The 26,560-nt window shown below is 41.7% G+C and overlaps 1 protein-coding gene across 7 annotated transcripts in view; it reads right to left on the reverse strand.

Annotated features, from left to right (window-relative positions):
* Positions 1–26,560, reverse strand: part of sptbn5 (spectrin, beta, non-erythrocytic 5) — a 68,790-nt gene that overhangs the window by 40,471 nt on the left and 1,759 nt on the right. For 6 of the 7 annotated variants that reach the window (XR_005130813.1, XR_005130814.1, XR_005130815.1 and 3 more), the window contains exons 3-19: positions 14,858–15,025; positions 14,544–14,660; positions 13,394–13,551; positions 13,070–13,298; positions 9,894–10,528; positions 7,408–7,546; positions 6,944–7,167; positions 6,660–6,813; positions 6,270–6,470; positions 5,870–6,076; positions 3,958–4,141; positions 3,726–3,862; positions 3,071–3,274; positions 2,628–2,780; positions 1,236–1,366; positions 876–1,127; positions 390–677 (exon numbers count right to left, since the gene is read on the reverse strand). Coding sequence is in view for 4 of the 7 variants with exons in the window: in XM_017703314.2 (XP_017558803.1) it covers positions 390–677; positions 876–1,127; positions 1,236–1,366; positions 2,628–2,780; positions 3,071–3,274; positions 3,726–3,862; positions 3,958–4,141; positions 5,870–6,076; positions 6,270–6,470; positions 6,660–6,813; positions 6,944–7,167; positions 7,408–7,546; positions 9,894–10,528; positions 13,070–13,298; positions 13,394–13,551; positions 14,544–14,660; positions 14,858–15,025 (3,581 nt within the window). In the remaining 3 variants the exon portion in view is untranslated. Of the gene's footprint in view, positions 1–389; positions 678–875; positions 1,128–1,235; positions 1,367–2,627; positions 2,781–3,070; positions 3,275–3,725; positions 3,863–3,957; positions 4,142–5,869; positions 6,077–6,269; positions 6,471–6,659; positions 6,814–6,943; positions 7,168–7,407; positions 7,547–9,893; positions 10,529–11,436; positions 11,919–13,069; positions 13,299–13,393; positions 13,552–14,543; positions 14,661–14,857; positions 15,026–26,560 lie in introns of those variants that run through there. The other variant, XM_017703316.2, reaches the window with a different exon arrangement.

The raw sequence follows: 26,560 nt of genomic DNA on the forward strand, positions 1-26,560 counted from the left end.
CCGTTTGGTGGAGGAGGGATAACGGTCTAGGGCTGTTTTTCAAAGTTTAGTCTAGTTCTCTTAGTTTCAACAAGGGTAATGTTAATGCTACAGTATACAAGACATTTTACACAATTATATGGTTCGAACAGTGGCAACAGTTTGGGGAAGGCCCTTTCCTGTTTCAGCTGGAACTCCAGTGACAAACTTAGCCCTGACTTCAACCCCACTGAACACCTTTGGGATGAATTGGAATGTTGTCTGTGAACCAAGCATTCTCGTTCACCATTAGTACCTGACCTCAAAAATGCAACCACTGCAATCTTAATCTTTAAGAGCTTTCAAAAGTAGTTCACTATCTTTTGATTGCCAACTTTTACTGATTGGTATTTGGTCATCTGTTACAAGACCTTGCTCGCTGTTGCTCGATCTCTAGCCTCACTTCCTGATTCTCCTTCAACAGGGCTTGAGCAGAGGCTACATCAGAGATATTCTCTTCTTCCACCAGGCGATCCTCCATTGCCTCTGCCCACAGCAGTAGGTCCTTGGACTCCTTCTGGAAATGCTGCAGGCGTTGAGCCTTATCAAGCATGCTTTGTCTTTTAGTAGCTTGGGCCTTGACATGCCGCAGCAGATCCTCCAAAGCATGGACCTCCTCCATGATGGCAGCACTCTCTGCAGGACTGCAGTCCCGTTTCCTACAAAAATGTCCAGGGAAAACACAATGAGGGGAAAGTCAAGAACAAAACTCTTAGATACTAATCCACCAACTTGGAAATTGCAATTTTATAACTGATGCAAAGGATAACTTTACATTTCAGAACTTTACATTATAAGTCCTTTTAGAAACATTTAAACTCTATCACCAAAGGTAAGCGCTACTGTTATAAACTCACATCTTGGCCACACTCTTAAGATATTCTATCTTTCTCTCCAGGGCTTCTATCTCTCTTTCAGACTGGACTTGGTTGCGTTCCTCAGTTTGCAGGGCCGAAGGGGAACTGCCCACATCAGGAGTATCCAGTTGGTCGAGCTTGTCCAGGAGCTGAACTTTGACATCCTCACAGGTGTGCAAGAATGACTTGATATCAGCTGAGCTGAGGAGTTCATGAGCCTTCTCATCTTTCAGGGCCTGAATGTTCTCCCACCTGATGTTGAACAGCATATGACTTGAATATTTCTGTGGGATGTGTACATTTCTTCCTTTTTGTGTTATTTGTGATGGAAGAGTGAAGGTTGTATTTCAGTTCTACTACCTGTGAGCGACCTGGGCTTGTCTGGACTTAATTTCTCTCTTTTTGCTGTGCTGCTTTTTCACAAGTTCTTCACCCAGTTTGGTGATGTCATCAAACTGACGCTTCCCACTGGCCAGCTCTGTAAGGAAATTCTTTACACAGAAAAAATAATTCAGTGCATCGTATGACCAAGGGATGCAAAATATCACCATATAACAAATTGTATGACCCCTTCAATGATCTCAGAGATTACCTGCATTTACTTTTTTAAAAGGTGCATTAGTTGATTTATTTATTTTATTTCTCATACAAATAACCTGGAATATACATAGAAAATGATAAAACATAATTGTTTTAGCAATGGCAACAGCACAAGAGTACTATATGCCTGAGAAACCCTGCAGGGTGGAGTGGAAAGCTTTTCTGTGTTTAAACTGAACTTCTGTCAGTCTTTATGTAAGACCCTCCCCTGCATCATATTACTCTGCCCCATCTTCGTCTCGGCTATGAAAACATAACTTTTGCCACCAGGTTCTTGTACTATAGGGAAAAAAACACACTGTACTTCCAAAAAACATCAAAAAAACAAGCTAAAGCACTGGAAGCACTTTTCAAAGTTATTACATGCAAAGGGATAAAGCTGGACACAGATTTAACAACATTCTTCCTGGAAAGGTTCTCAAACATGATACATGAAAAGAGTTGTTTAATGACTGGATAATAAATCAAATAGAAAAATCTTCAGAGAGCTGACTAAAATAATGTTTTGGAAAAATCAGACAATTCTGTCAGAAATACAGGACACCTTTAATTATTCTTGAGCAGGAAATGGGATGCCAAATGAGTGTCAAAAGACACAGGAGATTTACAGCAGCTCTGGTCAAATGCTACTGCTATACAAAAAGTATTTGGAGAGTACTTAGAAAACATTATTATACATAAAGTCTCTCTGAATAAATGAAATGTAATGGCGTGTCATCAAGTGGAATAAATCAATAGTTTGCCAAGGGAGAGTAGTTTTGTAGCCCTCTTAGATCTTTAGCTAGGTCCCTGAAAACAACCACCCTGAGATAAATTAACCAATAGCCATGGTACTTAACATGGTACTTAACATCTTAAATTGTTCTTTTAGTCATAAAAAAGATTGTATTCATTGGTAATATATAGGCTCCTCTCAAGCTACCTTAGCAGAATACAATACTTTTATAACCTATATCTATGTAGTATGTATAGGTTATAAAAGTATGGTATTATACTCGGTAATGCTGGCAAACTCTGAACAAACTTGACAGGCATCAGTTCTACTGGCATGCTTGCTAGAATAGGAGGCAGATCAAAAGATTTACCTATTTAATCACTAGTTTGCATATCTTCACTATTGACTTAAGTGTTTCTGTTTTTGAGAACACCCACCTCATACTTTGCCTGCACAACCTCAAGGTTGTCAGCGTTGGAGCTGAAAGTTCGGAGGATATTCTCCTTGTCCTCCATCCAGGATTCAAACTCTTCACAGGCATTGTAGAACTGATGGAGTTGAGCAGTTTCATCCAAGATCTTTCTTTTTGACTACAATGAAAGCAAGATTCAGAAAAGGTCCAAATCTAATGTCTAACAGCTGTCTGAATGAAACAGCAGGAATATTTCACATTTATGAAATTATTTAAACTTTTTTTAAATTGTTGTCAACAAAGATAAATAAAGAAAACCAGTTTAGCTTTTATGCTGTATACTACTGTAGCTTAATCATTTTTATCCAATGTAATTAATTCAGAAAATACTTCTATCACCAGTCATTCTGTTGACACTTCCCACCATAAAAAGAAAAAAACTGCCATCTCACAGATTGTGGTGCTCACCTGTGCTAGATGATAAAGATTATCAAAGTCTTTTTCTAAACTGCTCTGGGTACTTTCTATGGTGTCTTTCTGGAAGTGTGGATCAGGAATTGAAGCAGAAGAGATTTCGGCAGTGCCCCGGCGCATAGAGCGGGTGCGGCGAGGACGACTCACTTTCCATGTCTGGCTCTCTGGAACCCCATTAGTAGGCACAGGTGGTGCTTCCTGTATGTTTAAATATTAAAATAGCATTGAATTAAGTATTGTTTGCAATATATTGTGCTGCACTTATATATTATATTTTATTGTATTGCACTGTGTATTGTAGTTTACTTTATTGTTGAATGCACTGTGTATTGTAGTGTATTGTATTGTATTGCATTGAATGGCACAGAGTTCTGTGTTTAACTCTGTTCCTTTTTCTGTCTGTATCTACAGTGACTTTTTGTTTCTAGCAGTACCTGAGCTCAGGGCTGTCTTTTTCCCTAACCTATTGGTAACTAGCAAAGATACTTTCTCTAGATAGACAAAGCACTTCTTGTAAGTCACTCTGGATAAGAGCATCTGCTTAATGCTGTAAATGTAAAAGACAAGCCAAGGTCTTCAGTGTGCAATACAAAGCAATAACAGGAATACAAGTAAAGAAAACTAAAGGTTGCGAACCGCAATGTCTTACAGTTGATGGCAGCTCTGTAATGTATGTAGAAGGCACTAGTTGCTCATTTCCTTTACAATCTCGCACAAGCATTTTATCATCTTTCTCTCTACGGAGGATTGTCACCATTTCCCCACGATCCCAGGTAAACTTGACACCTGAAAAACAATGTTTTTGAACCATTTTATTGAAATCTTGAGTAAAGAAACAGTAAATTTACCAAATTAGCACCTCAAAAATATGACTTTTATACCTCTGTATTTGAACCTCATTTTGGCGTTAAACTGCTGTATCTGCTGTTCAGGAGCTGGTGAATTTTCCTCTGCCTTGATGTTTCTTCTGCTTTTCATCAATATTGTTTCTTTTTCCTTTACTGTCTTTCCTTCATCTCCTGATGAATCACTGTAGTGGACCATTTTGCTCTGCTGAGGTTCTGTCTATTGAACAGCAAGAAGATTTCAGTGCTGCTGGTGCATTGCTGTTTACTTGACACAATCTTCACTTAATTCAGTTCACTTTGATTTTTCTACCACTATTTGTATTAAATATGTATTGATGAATTCATCAATGTGTCCCTAGTAAGGATTATTTCTTTTTTCTCCACCAAAATTGCACTTACATTGCATTTCTGTCTATGATGTTACAAGGAGATCTTTACATGCATTACATTCTTTACATTTTATTCACTGGACTACAGTAAAGGTACACAAACCTGCAACTTCATTAAGTACATCTCATTGTACACTCTTGTCCATTACACTCTTTGTCCATTTTATCAGCTCCATCTACCATATATATCTGCATATTTTGTTAGCCCCCTTTTACCTTGTTCATCAATGGTTAGGACATCCACAGGACTACCATAACCTACAGGTTATTTAAGTCAGAGCCACAGTGACACTGATGTGGCGGTGGCATGTTAGTGTGTGTTGCACTGGTATGAGTGGATCAGACACTGGAGTTTTAAACACTGTGTCGACTTTGCAGATGTACTGACAGAGACAGTAGCTCATCTGTTGCTGCATAGTTTGTGTCTGTTATCCTCTAGTTCTTCATCAGTGGTCACAGAATGCTGCTGACTGGATATTTTTGGTTGGTGGCTTATTCTCATTCCAGCAGTGACAGTGATTGTAGCACTGCTGTGTCTGATCCATTCAGACCAGCACAACACACCACCACCAGTGGTCAGTGCAGTGCCACAAGTGATCGACTACACAAATAACATCTGCTCTGTCATGGTCCTGCAACTGCAAACTGTAGTCCACCTGTTTCTCTGCACACTTGTTTAGCTCCCTTTTACATGTTGTAATTGTAGAACTACAAAGAGCTCCTATATAGTAAGTGGTCCTGAGGTGTAGTTAATGAAGTGGCCGGTTGGTGTATCATGCTAAACACAAAGAGCCTGATGTTGGAAAGTGCTAGACTGTAGCTGTGGGATGATAATTGTTATTATGGAATATCACAATAACTTAAATAAGGTGAATGATCATTTTTGCTGTCTTTCACAGGCCATGTCACATCACCTACTAATTACTGCATACATACCTATATTAAATGCTACTTGGAAAGATACTAATGTAGATTTTTAGTTTGCTGGCGTACATGCAAATGAAACACCAAAGAAACGCCAGTACATGAAATCTGATCTCTTCTGGAGAGCAAAATGCCTAAACCTATCCATTGTTAATATTATATTATCATATCCATTGGAAATATTATAATGTTTTCAACCAAGCATAGGGAATCACTCCTTAGCAACAGTGTTGTATGCCATCTGTACAGAATATTATTATCATAATAAATTATTATGCAATATTAGAAACTAGCCCAGATGGTAATTATATGGCAATCATATTACCTTAATGAAAAATGCAAGCTACAGTGCTATGAAAAAGTATTTGCTTCTCACCTGATTTCTTCTATTTTTGCTTATTTGTCACACTTAAACATTTCAGATTATTTCAGGGAGCAAATACTTTTCCAGAGCCTTGTATATTGTAATGCTCTGTATTGCTCAGATGTAACTATATTTTGATCACAATTGGATAATTTATCATTTCATTCTGCAGACAACAAACATTTACATTATCATCCAAGCTTACTAGAGTGTTCCTATACATGGTGAATGATGTGTTCGAACTATTGTTTTTTGAACAGTTACTCACAGTTAGTGGAGCAAGTTGGACAGCACTTTTAGCCTGCACCCCAAGCCTTTTCACCTCCGAAGCATACGCCTCCATTTCCTTCTCAAGTCTCTGGTGGCGCTGGAGCAGGGCACTAGTGCTCAACTCATCCTTCCCATAATCCTCATCAATGATGAGGGGTTTGCGGTCATTAAGCCATGACTTAGCTTCTGTTGCATCTGCAAAATACTGTGAGAAAAACAGTGCTTAAGAATGAAACAAAAGGGACTAAAGTAATCGCTACACATCTAATCCAATGACAAGTTCTTTTTAAGTATATGTTCAAATATTTTTTCATTGTGCTAAAGTTATGTATGTAAATATATACTTTGCCCTTCATGGCTTACGTAACAGTGCTAGTGTACAAGCTAGCAAGAGTCACCTGTTTGATGACATTGGCTGCATGAAGTCTGTTCTTGCGGTTGGTGACTTGATCTCTGAGCTGCTGCCACTGTTTCTGCAAGGTACGTATCCATTTCTGAATGTCCCTTTCATTGGGGTGTCTACCCCTGCACAGCTCCTGACCCCTGGAAACTACTCCTGAGCACAGAGACTCCTGTGACTGCACTTCTGCTTCCAAAGTCTAGAAATAAAAAAGGTGAGATCATTGCATTGCTCAGGAAACTACTTAGCCATTTGTGTTTCATTTAAATACTAACTCATAAAAGTAAACAACATAATTACATGAATTCAGTGTACATTATGTATCACTGTCTTCTTTATTTACATTAAATTATAACATATAGGGTAACTTTAGCTTTTTGTGTCAAACCTTATGGTTTTGAATGGCTTGCTGAGTCTGACTGAGGTCTCTGCCCAAAGATGCTGCTTGCACCAGAAGCCACTTCTCATAGATCCATGCCTCCACTTCCTCACAGTCATGGAAGAACTCAAATAGCTTCAGCTGTCCTTCCAGTGCTTTCCTCCTTTTGGAAAAGAGCAGAGCATTTATCCAACTGCTCACAGCCCATAGACCATTATGGCAATATGAGTCTCCAGATGCTTTGCACAGAGATACTAAATCTTGGCTAAAAGTGTCAAATTCACAGCTTTCACCTGTTCTTGCTGAGAGCCAGAAGGGAGTTGTACTGGACATTGAGTTCTTTCACTCTGCTCTGAACTTGTGACATATCCCTATGTTTCCCCCTTAAGGCACTGCTGCTGATGGAACTCAGTGTTTCTCCAAGAGAGAAGATCTGAGTGTCCAACAGGTCCTGCTTTTGCAGTAAATCCACCACCTCTGGCAACTGTTTCCCCAAATCAGAGGATTCTGCTTGGACCTAAGTGTGAACAATCATAGTAAATTACATTAAGGCTGCTTCTTTGATGTTATTTAGTACACTGATCTTTCAATCCCAGACATAAACCAATGATCTGCATTTGTAACATTTTATAGTAATGTGATTACATGGTTCTGAATTACGATGGAGACTCCAGTGTTACAGTGGTACAGAGTACGTTGTATTTATTAGATTTAAATGTCAATTTAAGAACAGATGATTGTTTAAGGTTCTAATGACCTGAAGCTCCTTGAGGTCCAGGGAGACTAATTCGATATCCTTAAGGACAGCTAGCGTGTTCACAACATCTCCAATGGAATCTCTGTGTTGTTGCAGCTGCTGGAGCAATACTTGCCATTTGTTGGTGATTTTCTTTTGCCTGTCACACACAAATAGCAACACTTAAAATACACTTACACATAGGTCTGGGCAATAGAGCAATGTGATTGAATATCATCAACGATTAACTTGCTTCAAAGGTGATGCTGAGAAAGAGAACTGTCGCTGTATTACAGAAATTTCCTATCTTTAGTCTTAAGATAAGATCTAACAAGGTCAAGATGAGATTTTTCACAAATTCATATTACTGAAGCAAATGTTATCTTAATTTAAGAATTTTATCTTATCTTACACCATCTTATGTGAAGTTAGTCAAAAGTTTACAACTGATTAACAAGCAATCAATGGTATTTGCACAGCTCAGGTGTAAACACGTAATCAAAATAACATTAAAATATGGAAATGAGCTAGTTAGCTAGACAGCTACCACTGATGATGTAAAAGAGGTCAAAACAAAACTTGCAATAAACACACGTTAAGGCTCCCGAGTAGCGCAACCGCCTAAGCGTTGGCCCTATCATCAGGAGATCGCAAGTTCGAACCCTGGTGATGCTACAGCCATCTGGGTGGGTAGGATGGCTCCCCTTCTCCCCCCATCACTCAATGCCATATTAGTCAGTACAGGCGTCTGTTAGCTGACGTAACAAATCTGGCGGTTGACGCTTTCCTCCAAGCGTGTTCAGCTGTCACATGACATTGCATGAGTGGCAGTTCGAAAAGAAGCGGTGGCCTGTTTCACAGGTCATGGAGGAAGCCTGTGCTAGCCTTCACCCCCCTAGCCTTGGTAGCATCGAGAGATTGGGGGAGTCCTAAGTAGCAAGTGGAATTGGAAACGACTAGATTGGGGAGAAAATCGGGGTAAAAATTTAAAATATGTATAAAAAAAACACACACATTAAGGATAGGATTGTGAACTTTTATCCAGTTAATAGCTAGCTACTATCCCATGTTCAGTCCTAACAGAAAAAGTCATGGAGACTTAACAGATAAGTTTTACGATGTTAGGATGTTTCTGTAATACGAACCCAGGTTCATATTGAAATGTAACAGTTCATAGTTTCCCACAGAAATGTATAGCTGAATTCCAGGGTGACTCCACACAAAAAACACCCCATTCACAGAAATTTTGCCTATTCATCCAGAAAAGCATTTGTGAGCTCAGACACTGACATTGGATAAGGAGCCTGGCTTGCAATCTCTGTTCTAGTTCATCCCAAAGGTGTTTTGTTGCATTAAGGTCAGGGCTTTGTGCGGGCCAGTCAAGTTCTTTCACACCAGACTCACTCAACCATGACTTTATTGACCTTGCTTTGTGCACTGGGGCACAGTCATGCTGCAGCAGAACAGTGCCTTCCCCAAAACTGTTTCCACAAAGTAAAAAGCATATAATTGTACAAAATGTCTCAGTATGTTAAACCATTAAGGTTTCCTTTTACTGGAACTAAGGGGCCTAGGCCAGCTCCTGAAAAACAACTCCATAGCATTATCCCTCCTCCATCAAACTTTACAGCTGGTGCAGTACAGGTAAGTAACATTCTCTTGGCATTCCAATGGGTCTTAATGAAACACCTGAATTCAATGATTAAGAGGTGTGTCCCAATACTTTTGTCCATACTGTGTGTGTTATATGTAATAAAGCTTCTTACATTAGCACAGCACAACTGCAAAACCAGTATATCTTATCATTAGCAAAACCAGCATATCTCTGTCAGAACAAAACCTCGTATCTCCAAAATGGTAATTTTACAGGAGAGGGAAAAAGCCTGCTTTACTTTTAATGCAAGTCAATGGAACCAGGCCTTTTCCCAAGTTTTTAGTAGGAATACCATAATTAACAAAAAAAATCTGTGATAGTAAATGTACCTTTTGCCACAGAACATCATAAAGTATCATTAATAATTCCTTTTCATTTAAGCTTTTATGTAATAACTAAAATGGAGAGTTGGTGGAATGTACCAGAGAATGTCTTTTGAGCAAAGGTGCCACTCAGTAATGTCTTCAAAGTTTATTTAACACTAGATGGTGCTCCTGAGCCAGTCCAAAATAAATGTGTTCCCTCAGAGCATTGTGTACAATTATTTTTTTAAATGCTCAATTTTGAACACAGAACAGCAGAAAATATTTCAACACTGCTGTTATATTTTTGAGCAATTTTAACTCCAGTTGTAGAACTTTTTACATTTCTAACTCATGCCCATTCTCCCCTTAAACTGGCTCTGGGGTATACAGAGATATTCAGTAAGCTTTGATTATGTGTTAGATTTTAGCCTTGCAACTGCAGTGCAAAACTAAAGCAAGGTTTAGACACCAAGTAAATTTGAGCATATCTGGGCTGAAAGTTTTGTAAATTAGATTTTTCACCAACAACTTTTCGGCTACCCACTCACCTGCTGATGAGCTGTTCTTTGCTATGGTAGTCCTCCCTCTCAATGACAGACGCCATGTCAGTGAGGGCCTGAAAACGGGGCTCACTAGCCAGCACATCTGTGCTTAGGGCCTCCAGTCTTTTAGCTGTAGCCTGGGCATCCTCCAGACTCTCCAGCCCTCTCAGGTCCTCCTTCTGGATCAGCTGCAGCGTGTCCTGCAGGTAGCTCTCCCTCAGTGCTGCCTTGCGGCCAAATTTCTGTGCAAGCTGTTCGAGTTGCTCCAGCCTCAAGAGGGCATTCTGCAGATTTCTCTCCCGCTCATGCTCTGCCCTCTCCAGCAGGGTCCAGTTCCTCTCAATGTCTCCTGCAGTCTTGCCTTCTGGAGGGATGTAGGCCCTCTGGTTGTTGGCCCGCAGCTTTGTGCGGAGGCTGAAGAGATGGGCCTCAATGGCACCTCGCTCCTGATACTTGGGAGGCTTTTCCACGGTGCGGTAAGTCTTGAAGTCAGCCACCAGCCGCTTCATACCCAGCAGAGAGTTGGGGAAGGAGCGGTCATCCAGCTCGACCACTTTAGTTTTGATCCAAAGAAGTAGGTTAGAGACCATGTCCTCATATTGGCCTTTCATGTCATCCAGCTCTTTCAGAAGGTCCACAATCTAAAGGCAAAATGGAGAATGTTCACAACATGTTTACAAGAGTCAGACGTATTGACATAACTGGACTCACTGTCTGCTGTATTCTCCACACCTCCAGTTAAGTCTTAGAAGTTGGTTGCATTTTCTGTTTCTCATGATTCAAGGACCCATTTTTTCTTTCTTTTTTGAACTCTTGTTTACACATAATTTTTTCCTTTGAATTTCCCGTTCCTTACCCAAGTGAATCATCCTATATCTAATCTTCTCAGAAATATCTTCTGAAAAAAAGAATAAAGATACTTAAAGTCTGTATTGACTGGAAATTACATAAATGAAGGGGGATTCCTGACTTTGCACAGTACTTATGGGTAAAAAACTTAAAGTCTGCAAAAGCGGTTCTTGTAGACCATTTCAAATGTGTATCCTATTTATAACTTTCCAAAAGGAACAGAAACATTCTATGAAGAGGAAATTGCTATACTGTGTATAGAATATTTATTAATTCAATTTACTGCTATAACTGGGGTCCCCAATCTTTTTTATTCCAACAAAGCAGGTCCAGACCTCATGTAACAAACCAATTGTTTGAAGACTGAGAAAACCCTGATTAAGCAAGTGAAATCAGTTGTGCTTCTGCTTGATTGGAATGAAAACCAGCAGCAACACTAACCTTTTGTGGATAACAATGGTGACCACTGCTTTATACAGATCATTCTAAGGTTGACGAAGGAAGCTTTAAGGATGATAATAGTTAATTCATGATCACAGTGGGTACACAGAGCTTCCATTATAACACTTAAATTTTCTGAGACCATTACCACATGCCCAAAAACCCAATTCTAAGTTTTAAGGTACGTTGGGGTGTCACTGTAGGAGCACTTGAAAAAAACATCAACACAGCACACTGACATCTAGCTACACATACACACCTTTCCCAGTGCCTGCACATTCCTTTGTGGTTTAACAATGACATCTCTCATAGTCTGCCATCTCATCCACTGACTGCTGAAACTGCCACTGATTGACATTGCTGTCTGATGACCCGTTCGGACTCGCTTGAAAACAAACACGAAGGCTCCCTTGTCTTATAGCCACACTGAGCTCATCTCTGACCCAGCTCAGCACAATTCCCAAACCAATGTGCCCGTCATTATTAAACACACTTCATTAACAGGTAGCACACACTATTCTATTCACACATGCGCATGCAGTGGTGAGCGATGACGTCATCCTGTTCCTGCACAGGCAGAGCAGGACACTTCTCACCCCTGCGCCTCTCCATAGGTTCCTGTGCCAGCACATCCACCAGGTTGCTTCTCACTGTATGTTGAGAAGAGCTTGTGGGGCCTTTGTTGAGAAGAGCCTGTGAGCCATGATGATGCTGAAATAACCACAGAGGCTATTTCAACATTTGCCTAAGCGTGCTGTGGGGTGAACTAACTCCCTCGTTTGTCTGTATTACCAAAGCTGAGTACACACTTATCTGATTAGGGCCACTGCTCCTCCCTTTGCCCTACTGAGAAATCCAATAATCCCCAGTCTCCCGAAGTACAACCCTCATTCAGGATTAATGGATGAAATTCACAAGACAGCCCATGTGGGGGAGCAACAGGATGGTGTGTGATGGTACATTTGTGTTTGACCACTGGGGGCTAAACTCAAGTGCAGTATGTTGCATTTGAAATCATGTATGTTCTAAACATATTGCTGCTGTCAGAAGAAAACCTGTTATCTCCATTTTTGTGATTTTTAGGTTTTTGACATACTTTGAAAATGACTTTTGCCCTTTACATTGTGTGTAAATTTCATGAACAATGGACGAAGAAAATGGCCAAAACTGACATGGAAAAAATCTGGTTCCAATGATTTACAATAAAAGTTCAGTAGGACCTCCTGTAAATTTAGCATTTTGGAGATATAAGGTTTTCTTTAAACAACAATTATATTATAGTCTCGATAAGATTAGCAGGAAAAACAATTTTTCCAGATAAGATTAGGTCTACAGCAAACCAAACAGTCCCGTTACTGTATGTATGCAATAAATGACATTTTGTGTTACATTTACAGTGGATTCAGCATAAAGTGCTATGTAAAAGCATTTGCCTCCGTTGATGATTTCCTCTAATTTTGCATGTTTGTCACACTGAATTGCTTCAGACTATCATATAAAATGGAATATAAGGAAACACAAATCTGTTTTTAAACAATTGGCTGATCAATTCATTTTCCCAGTGCCAGTTTTTTTTCCTTCAATAACTGAAATGATCATTTAAAAATATTTTGTGTTTACTCAAGTTGTCTTCATCTTATATTAAACTTTGTTTAAAAATCTAAAACAAGTATATCAAATATGCAAAAACAGAACAAACCATACATACATCCTTTATGAGACCCGAAAATACCTTATAGCACTACTATGCAAAGACAGTGAGAATTGTTTGGTTATTCCAAAAACCAACAAATAATAATTAAGGAAATCAATCCTATAGACAAATGTAGATTTTAAAGGAAACTTTTTGTGGAAACCTTTCTTGATTTAATAGAATTTTTGTCCTGACCCACCTTGGCTATCCTCTTCTGTATGGTCTGCCCTTGCTTCATTTTGGAGAAGTAGTGGTAGTAAAGTGAGACATAAGTCATGATGGACTTCTCATCAGGATGAGGCACTACTATATCTTCCACATCCAGCAGCTGCATAATGCCAAATTCACTCTCGGCCAGGCTGAAAGCATGACCCAAGTTCCTTCTTGCCTCATCTGGATGGAGTCGGCTGTAGCTAAATAGGTCTGGCCTGAAAAGGAAATTCAACACTGCATTAGCAGTTTAAGCTCTACTGGTGGCGGTATACTCTTGAGAATACACTGAATGGTTTGAGAATTTGTCTACCGATGAGCATGGATAAGAGCATTGAAAGCCAGCCCATCCCTCCAGCTGCCAGAGAAGTCCTGAACATTCACGTTGGCATAGCCAGCAGTCTTCCTTTGACACCAGATCAGAAGAGCCTCTTTGGCCGAACGCCGTGCTAAGCTGGAATCACCACTGTCCTAGAAACACAGTGGATGGTAGCATTTTGAGGCATCACATGCATGTCACCAACATGAACGTTACATATCTTATTTTGGTCAAATTTTATGGCACCACATTTTCTTTTACATCTTTAACGGATAAGGCAATGTCTCAAAACAATGTGACACTCAATACAGTGTGTTCACATACAGGTGGTGGATCGAGGCAATAGGACAAGGGGCAAAGTCATTTTAAATAAAAATTATTTAAACAAACTTTTATGCTAGGGTAAACAGGTCCAGTGCTGATCTAGTGCATGGTCATGCTGTTTGACCAGCATAGCTGCATCCAAAACACTTGCTGGTTTTGTTGGCAGGGATGTTACTTCTGTTTTTCTCATTAAGTGCATTGCCACTGGATTATTCACAATATTAATTACATTCAAGGTAATTTAAGTGTATTCAAAGTATATTACCATGATGCTTAGCTCTGTTCAACTAGATAGCTAGCTTGTATTAAGAAGCTTGTGCTGTGGTGTTACTAACATGTTTTTAAACACTATTAGCTGTTAGCTAATATATTATGCCATTGGTGTTAGTGTTGGATATTTAGCTCATATTATGAAGCTACACTGCTCATAAATTGCTGCAAGCTACTTTGCCAGCAATCACAAACAAAATTTTGCCAGACACTACAGTGAAAGAATTATGCAGAAAACCATAAAATTCCAAAATGTTCACATACTTATTCTTGCCAATGTGTGTGTACCATCAATGGATTTAAATAACATTTAAAGATGGCTTTGCCACTTGCCACATCAACTCCACTCACTATCTTTCAAAAAAAAAAAAAAAATTAAAAACACTGTTATTGCACTAAACTTTTACTGACTTGATTTTTTTCCCCAACGGTGATCGGTAGAGAGTCCCTGCAGTTCCTATTTGTAACAGTTCCTTGTGCTTAACTTTTGTAATAGGCTATGCTTGGCAGCAGCACAGTCAGTGTTTGATTTGAGACTTTTAGACATTACCTCATCGAGATTAATTGCCCCGATCTGAAAGCGGAGAATGATGATCCAGATGAGACCGAGGATTAGGGTTCTGTCTCCATCCACTATGTTTTCAGGGCCAATCAGATCTACTCGAATCTAAAGAAAGAGTAACTGTGTTTAACTTCTGTTATAAACATGAAGAGGTGCATAATTAATTAGGATACTCTCAGTGGAAGGAATCAAAACCTTTTAGTGTCACTAGGTGTCTTTTTTCACTGCTATGTATATGGTTTTCTGTAGTATTATACATGTTTTTTTAGAATGTTTTTTAGATTTAAACCAGCCAACTGCACCTTGGTTTTGAGAAAGGTGATGGCGATGCTATTGTTCTCCAAGCAGTGCACTCTAAGGGTGCGTCGACTGGGAGTGGGCAGCTTCTCCCTTGAGATGAGCTCCAAGAGTCGCACCAGGTGTATTCCCGTCTTCAGCTCAGTGTACACATCATTCAGGACGACCTTTTCCTAAACACAGAATACATATACAACCACAAAACCCATCAAGGTGATGCAACCACTACTCTGCATTGAAGTAGAGATTGTTCCTCATTTTATTTTCTCCCCAAATAACAGGGTAACACCTTATGTCAACACCATTACTGAACGCCTAAACTAATTCTGAAATTTTATCTGGATAATGGCATTCCTAGGATTTATTCACACAGAAGAAGTTTTGTAATTGTGATCTGTGTATTTATACTAAGATATACAATAAAACAATGTAAATAAAAAGAAAAAAGAGTCAGTGTTTATATCTGTTCCTCTGTAGAGTTGGTAAAGTTGGTATGTGAGTTTTAGAGCTGTAGTTTTACAGTTACATCCACCGCTGATTTGTTTTGTCATGTACAATAACCAATTGTAATTAACAATTAAACGTTCAATGCAACTGCTGAATTAAGTGTCCCCTAGGGTCCTTCTTTGCCCAGGTAAAAAAGACACCTCTTTCAAGATTTTCTTGCTCTAAAAACAAAATTGACTGTTTCAGCTTTTATTTTTTATCCTTTATTACTTTGCACAGGTTTATGCATCATCATGCACTTGTGAGCCTACACATGAGACGCCGCCGAAGAGGGAAGCGAGCTGGTGTACTCGTGCGCCTTCGCACACGGGGGACGCGCACGTCCCTACCTGGGATTTTCCTCTCCAACGTCCGCTCACTCTCCAATAAAATGGACGAGATAGCGCTGCTGATGAGAAGAAATAGCGACTTTTCCTCCTCTAGTGTGTTGTGCTTCACCGAGACGTGGTTGAACACACAGACCCCGGACTGTGCGCTCCATCTTGAGGGATTCCAGGGCCCTGACTCGTGCCCTGACTCCGTGTCCTCTGCCTCCTTGAGACACTGTGCTGATGAGCTGGCCCCAGTCTTCACGGGAATCTTCAACTCTTCCCTGGAGTCATGCCATGTCCCAGCCTGTTTCAAGTCCTCCATCATCGTCCCTGTCCCCAAGAAACCACGCGCCACAGGACTTAATGACTACAGGCCTGTGGCCCTGACGTCCGTAGTCATGAAGACCTTTGAACGTCTGGTTTTATCCCACCTCAAGTCCATCACCAACCCCCTTCTGGACCCCCTGCAGTTTGCCTACAGAGCCAACAGGTCCGTAGATGATGCCATAAACCTGGCCCTCCACCTCATCCTGCAGCATCTGGACTCCCCAAGAACCTACGCTAGGATCCTGCTTGTGGACTTCAGCTCTGCATTCAATACTATCCTTCCCACTCTGATCCAGGACAAACTCTCTCTGCTCCATGTGCCCGACTCCACCTGCAGGTGGATCACAGACTTCCTCACGGACTGCAGTAAGCGAGTACGGCTGGGGAAGATTGTCTCGGACACGCGGACTTTAAGTACAGGATCTCTTAAGGGCTGTGTACTTTCCCCTCTGCTCTTCTCCCTGTACACCAACTGCTGCACCTCCATCCATGACTCTGTCAAACTGATTAAGTTTGCGGACGACACCACCCTCATTGGACTCATCTCAGACGGTGATGATTCTGCCTACAGGAAGGAGGTGGACCGGCTGGTGACCTAGTGCAGCAACAGCAACTTGGTGCTTAATGCAAAGAAAACAGTGGAGATGACTGTGGACTTCAGGAAAGCCACAAGCCCCCTGCCCCCCCTATCCTTACCGACACCCCCATCACCACTGTGGACTGTTACCGGTTCCTTGGCACCACCATCACCCAGGACCTCAAGTGGGAGCTGAACATCAGCTCCCTCATCAAGAAGGCCCAGCAGAGGATGTACTTTCTGCGGCAGCTGAGGAAAGCCAAACTGCCGGCCCAGCTGATGGTACAGTTCTATACGGCCATCATCGAGTCCATCCTCAGTCCATCACAGTGTGGTATACCGGGGCCACTGCCAGAGACACACAAAGGCTGCAGCGCATTGTGCGCTCCGCTGAGAAGGTGATAGGCTGCAGCCTCCCATCTTTCCAAGACCTGTACGTCTCCAGGACTGTGGGGAGAGCGGATCGGATTATAGCCGACCCTTCTCACCCTGCACGCAGACTATTTGATCCACTCCCCTCGGGCAGGAGGCTTCGGTCCATTCGGACCAGAACCTCCCGCCACAGGAACAGTTTCTTCCCCTCTGCCATTGGACTCAAGAACAATATATAATCACGTCACTTACCTCTTTATAACCCTGCCTTGGTCACTTTACTTGAATTGCACTACTCCATGTGCACTGTTGTATATAGTACATGCCTTTTTTTTTTTTTATTATTCATTCTATCTATATTTTATATTTGCATAGAGTATTTATTTATGTGGACTTAATTTTGCATGCCTATTACTACTTGTTTTTATGTTGCACCTTCATGCCGAAGCAAATTCCTAGTCTGTGAATCCTGCTCATTGACAATGGCAATAAAACTTCTTCTGATTCTGATTCTGATGCCCTTCATACTGTCTGTGAGGGAGCTGTTGGAGGCATTAAAGGGGAATTTAGGACTGCACTTGAGTCCAGACTCAAAACCTTTTTTATTGTCTTGGTTTTGTGTCAGAGTTGTTAGTATTACTCTGACTTGTCTCAGTTTCAGCTATCCCCCGCTAGAAAAAAACAGCATAAACCTACATGGCTGGTCATCAGTAAAACAAGCAAATGTTCTGTTTTGGATACTGGTATGCTGGTCAACCAGCATGACCATGCTGACCAGCTTGAAACAGTTAAGTCCAGACCAGACCAGCTTAAACCAGTTTTGTCCAGCATAAAATGCATGGTCTAAAGAGGGCCAAGGTGAATAGATCCAAAGCTTTAGCATTTTTGGTTTGGTTCAACGGCAAACAGAGCTGTGCTCTGGTGCTGTATGGAAATGTGATAAACCATTTCGTATAAAATCTTTAGGAAATCCATTCAATACTCAATGTGATAAACCACAGTGAGATATAACCTCCAACCTCACCCCTCCCCCTCAGGTTCACTTGTTTTTTTGCTGCTGCACGCTCAAATAGTCCTTCTCATAATGTTCTACTGAGCTTCATGACCATATAAGGCAGGGGTCTCCAGTTATTTTTCAAGGGCCACATTCAACCAGCATTGTAATGGCAAGGGGCAGTGTATCATTCTCATACTGTTTCAGTATGGTACATAGTTTTTATTGCAGTAGTCCTATTATTATTATTATTATTATTATTATTATTATTATTAGGTCGGCTTGTAAACTATGGTTATTTGATTTTACTCACCATTCCGTGAGAAAAGTAACAGAGGCGAGTTAAAACAAGAAATCTGACATTGGGATGGTGCTCTATTGTAGCAATGCAAAGACATTACTGATCTAGGTGTGCACTTTAGAGTCTGTTCCTGTCCCAGATTTTGATGATGCTCATTGAAGAAAACAATGATTCACAGATATAGGTGGAGGGGAATATTGTAAGAAGCAGCACTGCAACCATTTTTGCTGGCCTGAATTGAGGAACCATGTTAATCCACTAATCACGCTATCATGCTTGCGCTGCTCTTTGAGCAAATCTGATTTTGACATTTCCTAGATACCTAAAAGTAACCTTTTGGCCCCAGCAGTCCACAGGCCATCTGCAGAAATGGAGAACGGCTGTCACAAAAGCAGGAGGATTTCACTTGAGAGCTGGAAGCTCTGAATCGCTCCTTTATATTCTCAAGCAGTGTCGTCAGTGTCGCGCACAATCCAGAGTCTTCTAGCAGTTTTGGAAAGTACTGTTTTCTTTTCTGTAGATCTCCTTCAAACAATGCCAGCTTTAAGCGGGTCTTAATTTGCACTTGCAAATTCAGTTCATTAAAAATGATTTCGCTCCTTGAATGAGGAGCAAACAAGTCGATTATTCCCAAAAAGCTCTCCTGTCAATAAAACTCACACAGACAGCTGTTCTGTGTCCATTCAGCTATTCTATGTCCGTTCAGCTGTTCTATGTCCGTTCTACCACAAGATGCGTCACTAAGCTAAGCTAAGCTGCTCTTCACTGCAGTGTTGTCTAATAGTGGCACCTGCCTCAACAAGGTTATGACTGTCTTTTCTTGTGCAGATGTTTGTACATGTTTGTACGAGGCAATCAAATTTACAATCTTTTGTTTTTTGACTCTCAGTTTTTGCAGGAAAGATGTCATTGAAGCTGATATGACGTACCATTTAATATTAGCCTCCTTCACATGGCTACAGTTTGAGAGCTCAGCATTAGCATGGCTTGGTAAAATAAAACAAATTTTGTTTGTCCAGACAGAACTGCATTGTCTATTTTCGCTATCAACTTTTCGTTTTGGCACTGTTTTTTGCACAAGCCCGACTTACATGTGATGTGTCCACAGAGTGAGCTAAGTAGATGATATGAGGTTCTGGTTTGTTTTGTCCTCTCCATGGATCACCACCTTATCATGGTGGAGGGGTTTGCGTGCTTGAATGATCCTAGGAGCTATGTTGTCTGGAGCAAAAGCTCCTGGTAGGGTCTCCCAAGCCAAACTGGTCCTAGGTGACAGGTCAGACAAAGTGTGATCCATAATAATCCCTATGAAAAGACAAAAACAGGACTTGTGTACCCTGCCCGGAACAGGGTTACCGGGGCCCCACCCTGGAGCCAGGCCTGGGGGAGGGGCTTGCCAGCGAGCGTCTGGTGGCCGGGCATTTACTCATGGTGCCCGGCCGGGCCCAGCCCGAAGGAGTTACATGAGTCCCCCCTCCCATCGACCCACCACCAATGGGAGGGGCAGTAGTAGGGGTTCAGTGCTTTGTGGATTGGGCAGTGTCCGAAGGCGTGGGCCTTGGCGTTCTGATCCTCAGTTGCTGAAACTGGCTTTTGGAACTTGGAACGTTACCTCACTGGTGGGGAAGGAGCCTGAGTTGGTGCACGAGGTTGAGAGATACCGGCTACATATAGTCGGGCTCACCTCAACACACAGCTTGGGCTCTGGATCCAATCTCCTTGAGAGGGGCTGGACTTTATTCTTTTCTGGAGTTGCCCATGGTGAGAGGCGGCGGGCAGGTGTGGGCTTTCTCATAGCCCCTCGACTCGGTGCCTGTATGTTTGGGTTTTCTCCGGTGGACGAGAGGGTAGCTTCCCTACGCCATCGGGTTGGGATACAGGTCCTGACTGCTGTCTGTGCTTATGCACCGAACAGCAGTTCAGAATACCCAGCCTTCTTAGAGTCCTTTGGAAGGGTGCTTGAAAGTGCTCCTCCTGGAGACTCTATTGTCCTACTGGGGGACTTTAACGCTCACGTGGGCAATGACAGTGAGACCTGGAGGGGTGTGATTGGGAGGAATGGCCTCTCTGATCTGAACCCGAGTGGTGTTCAGTTTTTGGACTTCTATACAAACCACAGTTTGTCCATCACGAACACAATGTTTGAACACAAGGATGTCCATAAGTGCACATGGCACCAGGACACCCTAGGCCGGAGTTCAATGATTGACTTTGTAGTTGTGTCATCGGACTTGCAGCCATGTGTTTTGGACACTCGGGTAAAGAGAGGAGCTGAGCTGTCAACTGATCACCACCTGGTGGTGAGTTGGATCAGGTGGTGGGGGGAGATGCCAGTCAGACCAGGCAAGCCCAAACATATAGTGAGGGTTTGCTGGGAACGTATGGCAGAAGAACCTGTCAGATTGATCTTCAACTCACACCTCCGTCAGAACTTTGACCAGATATTGGGGAAGGTGGGGGACTTTGACTCAGAATGGGCCATGTTCCGTTCCTCCACTGTTGAAGTGGCTGACTGTAGCTGTGGCCGTAAGGTAGTTGGTGCCTGTCAGGGTGGTAATCCTCGAACCCGGTGGTGGACACCCCAGGTGAGAGATGCTGTCAAGCTGAAGAAGGAGTCCTACTGGGCATGGCTGGCCTGTGGGACACCAGAGGCAGCTGGCAGGTATCGACAGGCCAAGCGATCTTCTGCTTCAGTCGTCGCCAAGGCAAAAACCCATGTGTGGGAGGAGTTTGGTGAGGCCTTGGAAAGTGACTTAAGTCAGCTCCGAAAAGATTCTGTCAAACCGTCAGGTGACTCAGAAGGGGAAAGCAGTTTGCCACTAGCACTGTATATTGTGGAGATGGTGTGCTGCTGACTTCGACTGAAGACATCATTGGGCGGTGGAAGGAATACTTTGAGGACCTTCTCAATCCCACCGACACGTTCTCCAGTGAGGAGTCTGGGGACATGGAAATAGGCTTGTCCATTACTGAGACTGAAATCACTAAGGTAGTTAAGAAGCTCCTTGGTGGCAAGGCTCCAGGGGTGGATGAGTTCCACCCTGAGTTCCTCAAGGCTCTGGATGTTGTGGGGCTGTCTTGGCTGACACGCATTTTCAACATTGCGTGGACAGCGGGGGTGGTGCCACTGGATTGGCAGACTAGGGTGTTGGTGCCTCTTTTTAAAAAAGTGTTCCAACTACAGGGGAATCACACTCCTCAGCCTCCGAGACCATGGTTCTCAGGCGGAAAAGGGCGGAGAACCCTCTCTGGGTCGGGGATAGGCTCTTGCCTCAAGTGGAGGAGTTCAAGTATCTCGGGGTCTTGTTCACGAGTGATGGTACAAGGGAGCGGGAGATTGACAGGCGGATTGGTGCTGGGTCAGCAGTGATGCAGGCTCTTTACTGGTCTGTTGTGGTAAAGAAAGAGCTGAGAAAGAGCTGGTAAAGAAAGGCTCTCGATTTACCGGTCGATCTATGTTCCCACCCTCACCTATGGTCATGAGCTTTGGGTAATGACCGAAAGAATAAGATTGCGAATACAAGCGGCCAAAATGAGTTTCCTCCGCAGGGTGTCTGGACTCTCCCTTAGAGATAGGGTGAGAAGTTTGGTCATCCGGGAGGGACTCTGACTAGAGCCGCTGCTTCTTCATGTCGAGAGGAGCCAGCTGAGGTGGTTCGGGCATCTGGTTAGGATGCCTCCTGGGCGCCTCCCTCGGGAGGTGTCACAGGCAAGTCCACCTGGGAGGAGACCCCGGGGAAGATCCAGGACACGCTGGCGTGATTATATCGCACAGCTTGCCTGGGAGTGCCTCGGAATCCCCCTTGGAGAGCCAGTGGAAGTGGCTGAGGAAAGGGAGGTCTGGGCCTCATTGCTTAGGATGCTGCCCAAACCCCGGAGAAGCGGAAGATAATGGATGGATGGATGGATGGATGGATGGATGGATGGATTGTTTTGTTCTTTTTGGCGCCAGTTACAGATGCATGCCTGTTTTGTCGCTGCGCCAATGGTTAATTCTTGGCCCACTGGGGAACCCTGGTATAAGGATTGGCTGGTTCATTTGGGCTATTCTTTTTTAGATAAAGCTGTCACAACTAACTGAACATTTGTTCATAGTCTGTCCATGTTAATGGACTTTTACTATATTTAACAGCTTTGCATAACCGTGATGCTAAAGCTGCTATTTTGCTAACTAAATGTTGTTACATGAACTCAAAGACACACGTTTGCACACAGCCAATTGGCTAACAGTGTTTGTAGTTTATTATTAGTGCTGTCAGAGTTACTGATTAGTGACGTTTGGTAGGAAGACCATAAAATTTTTCTGCAATGACGCATTTCACATCAAACCACTGAAACTCTTTGAAAAATGAGTGGAATGTCCCTTTAGTCTGGATTCTTTCTTCATTTCATGCTACATAATTTTCACCATTTTCATGATGGCTTTTGCAAAGTTTCTGCAGCTGCTGTTTATCCTTTTTCATGCTTGAACTCAGTTGTAAGCAGGTGGCTGTCTTTGGCAAAGAATGATGATGCATGTGAAAATGACAACATTCAAACATATTGCACAATAAGTTCTGGGGTCCCGTAAGTCCCTCGGCCCCGTATTGCTAGGTCAAACTCCCATAGCTGGAGCTCAGGTTGCGCTGACCCCTGACATTCTCCTGAGATGCTGGGGTTAGGCGGGGCAGGAAACACTGCCTGCCCCGCACTAGCGGCAGCTGGCGGGGTCTGAACATTGTCTTTGGCTGGTGGCCACCGTGCTCTGTTCCAGCATGACTCACACACTCCTCCCTGTGTGCCGGCTCCACTCAGGGCCTTGCAGCCACTCCCTCATACAAGTGCTATGAGAATGTAGAGTCTCTAACCGGATCTTCCCTGGACAGAATGGGGAAATATGCAGATCTCCTCAGACAGATCTATATTCACGATTGGGAAGTATGGGAGGAAAACATCCCATGCAGTGTGTAGCTGTGCCTGTGGAAGCCTGTTTCCAGCACTCACAAAAAGGCCATATTGTATGTCATAATAATGAGAACATCATAACTGTCATATTTATGTCTTGTTATCTCATAGCTGAGACTCCGTTTGCATAACAATGAAAAATAATGAAAAAGCTCTTAATGACCTATTTTTTTCTCATTATAGCAAGATGCTAATTCATTATTATAATGAATAATGAGTAAGAGATTATGAGAAATTAAGTTGAGAAAGTAAATCATTATTATGAGATGCTAAGTCATAATTACAAGATAGGATCTGATTTTTATGAGCTGTCAATTATGAGATAGAATCTAATTATTATAGGGCATAATTATGAGGCAGTCATTACTATGAGATAGCAAGGTATAATTATAAAATGCTGTCAAAATTATGGTTAACTTTGTTTTTTATGATTGACTAAATTGCTATTTCTTTTGATCGTGGATCAAACGTGCTGCCATATGTATCACACATGAACACTTTGATGGACAAAAATCATGGTCATCTATGAGTTAAAGAGTTAAGTCCAAGTACAGATGCTTTCATGCTGGGTCATAATTATGAGATAGTAATTTAAAATTGTGAAAGTAAATTATTGTTATGAGATGTTAACTCATAATTATGAGATAGTAAGTCCAAACATATGTCATAATTATGAGATACTATGTCATAATAATGGGAGACTTTCTTTTTATAACAACATGCTAAATGGCTATATATTTTTCCCCACTCTCAGAAATGTGATTCCATATGTACCATATATGAACACTTTGATGGACGAAAAATGTGGTCATCTCTGAGGAGTTGTCTACTTTTATACTATGTCCAAGTACAGATGCATCCATGCTTAACCGGGAGTATGTGTGCTGAAAAAGGAACAATACTCAAGGGAACCAAGTGAATGGGAAAAAGGAAAGGGAAGCATTTAAAGTCCTTGTCAGCAGTCCGTACACAGCTATTAATACATATCTGTCCTCTAACAAGTAGCAAATCTCTAGTGTCAACTAGTATTTTGTGAATGATTCTGAGATGCTGAGGTAAAACACTGTAATAGCTATGTTTACAGAATGAGTTGCATCCTTCCTTTCTTGTCTGTTCACCAGGGCTTGAATGTTTTGCTGGTTTTGCCATAACTGAACCTATGTTGTGAACCTATGCAGTTGGCAATGGTGTACCATATGAAGTGGTAACACAGTGCTATCCTCTTCCTTCCTTACTTTGGAATTGCTGAAATGTTTATGCAAGACCTTGAGTTACGAGCTGTATCCTCTTTTCCTTGTTTATGGTCTCCCTCACTGAGGTGCCACCAAAAGATTACATAACTGAGTTTACAAAGGAGTTACAAAGGTTACAAACTCCCATCAACCTCAGTGTTATGATATTAGAAGAGTTAAATTTATGTTTAGGTCTACAGCACAGTAATGGCAAGTAAGGGGCACTCCTAATATCGTCTACAATGTGCAGAACATTGTCTTTAACATTTTCTTAAGGTCTTGGAAAAGAGATTTCCATATAGTACCTAAAACAAAGGTTCTATGACATGTAACAATAGCAGAAAACTATTGGTGCTAGAAGGTACCATTCTTTTAAAAGATTCTTTAAAGAACCAGGTTTCCATCATGAAGAGAAACAACTTATGCAATCAAATGATTATTGGATGTATGTGGTTCTAACAATTGCCTTTATTAAAGAACCCTAAAAGAGCCACTTTTTTGAGGATGTAGTATCAAATATGGATTTATGCATACTTCTATGTCTTGAGGACTTTTGCTTATAAATGTTCACAGATTACCTCGGTTTATTTTTATTTTATTTTAAAGGGGCCATTTGTGGAGTTAGACCAAATTTGCTTTTTCTTTTGATTGCATTTACATATTGAGTTTATCTTAAAGGAGTTATGCAAATCCACACCCCACCTCACTTCTAGCTAAAATATTCCCTACTTGTCACAACTACATTCTCTCTGATGAGTTTCCACAGCACCGTCAGCACTACCACTCTCCACCCATGTTTCCATGACTCCTGCACTGCAATCTTGGACTTTTAATAAGAGGGGAATAGCTTTCTAGCTTGCAGCAGGACCCACCCTGCTTAAAAAACAGCACAGCTGGTTTATGCTGGTTTAACTCGTCTCCTAGCATGAACATGATTGTTAACCAGGATACCAGTATTGAAAACACAACATGTCATGTTGGTCTGTGCTGCTTTTTTTCCAGCCCTCCAGGCCAAATTCTTGGAACTATTTCATTGTAGAGAAATTTCTACAGTTCCTGCAAACCTTTGTTAATTGACTATACGTGTATAAATAACACCCACAAGGGAAACAAAATTCACGTGTGTTCATCTGCTTATTCGACAGCTTTGTACTGGTTATGGTAACATCAGCGACGGTTCTTCATGTTTTGGTGTGAGGGCCTTCAGCCTGAGAAGATCTACTGGTTGTATCATGTAGCCTAGCTATCATAAAATGATAAGGAGTCACAAAACATTAATTCCACATCACAGCAGCAACCATGTTATCATTACAAAGAAAATGTAGCGTTCTCACATTTTATAATCATGATTAGCACATTAGCATAGTTTCAACCTCAACAGAATACAAACAATAGTGACAACATAAAGACTTCACATGCTGACTCTGTATTATGGTGCATGTAAAGCTGTCATCTGTCCTAGACAGAGAAACTACTGAAGTTAGCTTGTGCTAAAATCACAGTTCTCATAGCTTAGCAAACGTAAGCAACTTTTCTCAATGGCTGAAATTGAGCCATCTTAGAGTCATGAAGGGCACACATTAAAGGAAGTCATCCCTGTGTTCCCAGGGACCTTTATTTGTCCCTTTTGTCCTTTACTTAATATTTAAAAAATATGACACGTGATTTGCTATGTTTAAAGTGTAGTAAGTAGGAAGGCAAAAACTTTTAGTTTGTAAGCTAAGAGGGGGAGAACATCTATGTTCCCAGCACCATACAGTCCCATATCTCTTTATTGAAAACATCCATCCATCCATTTTCTAAGCCACTTCTCCCTAAGGGTCACGGTGGGGGGCTGGAGCCTATCCCAGCAGACCTGAAAGGGTTCCTGTGATTATGGGTTCTAGGTTCACTAGAGATCATAGAAGGGACAAGAAGGAACAGTTTAAGTAAGCTAGCCTTAGTGAGTTAACTGGTTAGCTTCACAAATGAACACTTTTCTTTGGCAGTTTCCTAGAAATCTAAATGAACAAATGAAGATCCCTGGGAACATAGGGCCCTGGTGACAATGGGATGACCCCTCAAAAGACTACACAATTACAATAGCAACAGAAAGGGGCAATACGCAATGCTAAAATTGGTCAGAACTTATATATGGTCTGAC

Source organism: Pygocentrus nattereri, chromosome 10 (genome assembly GCF_015220715.1).
Source record: "Pygocentrus nattereri isolate fPygNat1 chromosome 10, fPygNat1.pri, whole genome shotgun sequence".
NCBI classification, from domain to species: Eukaryota; Metazoa; Chordata; class Actinopteri; order Characiformes; family Serrasalmidae; genus Pygocentrus; species Pygocentrus nattereri.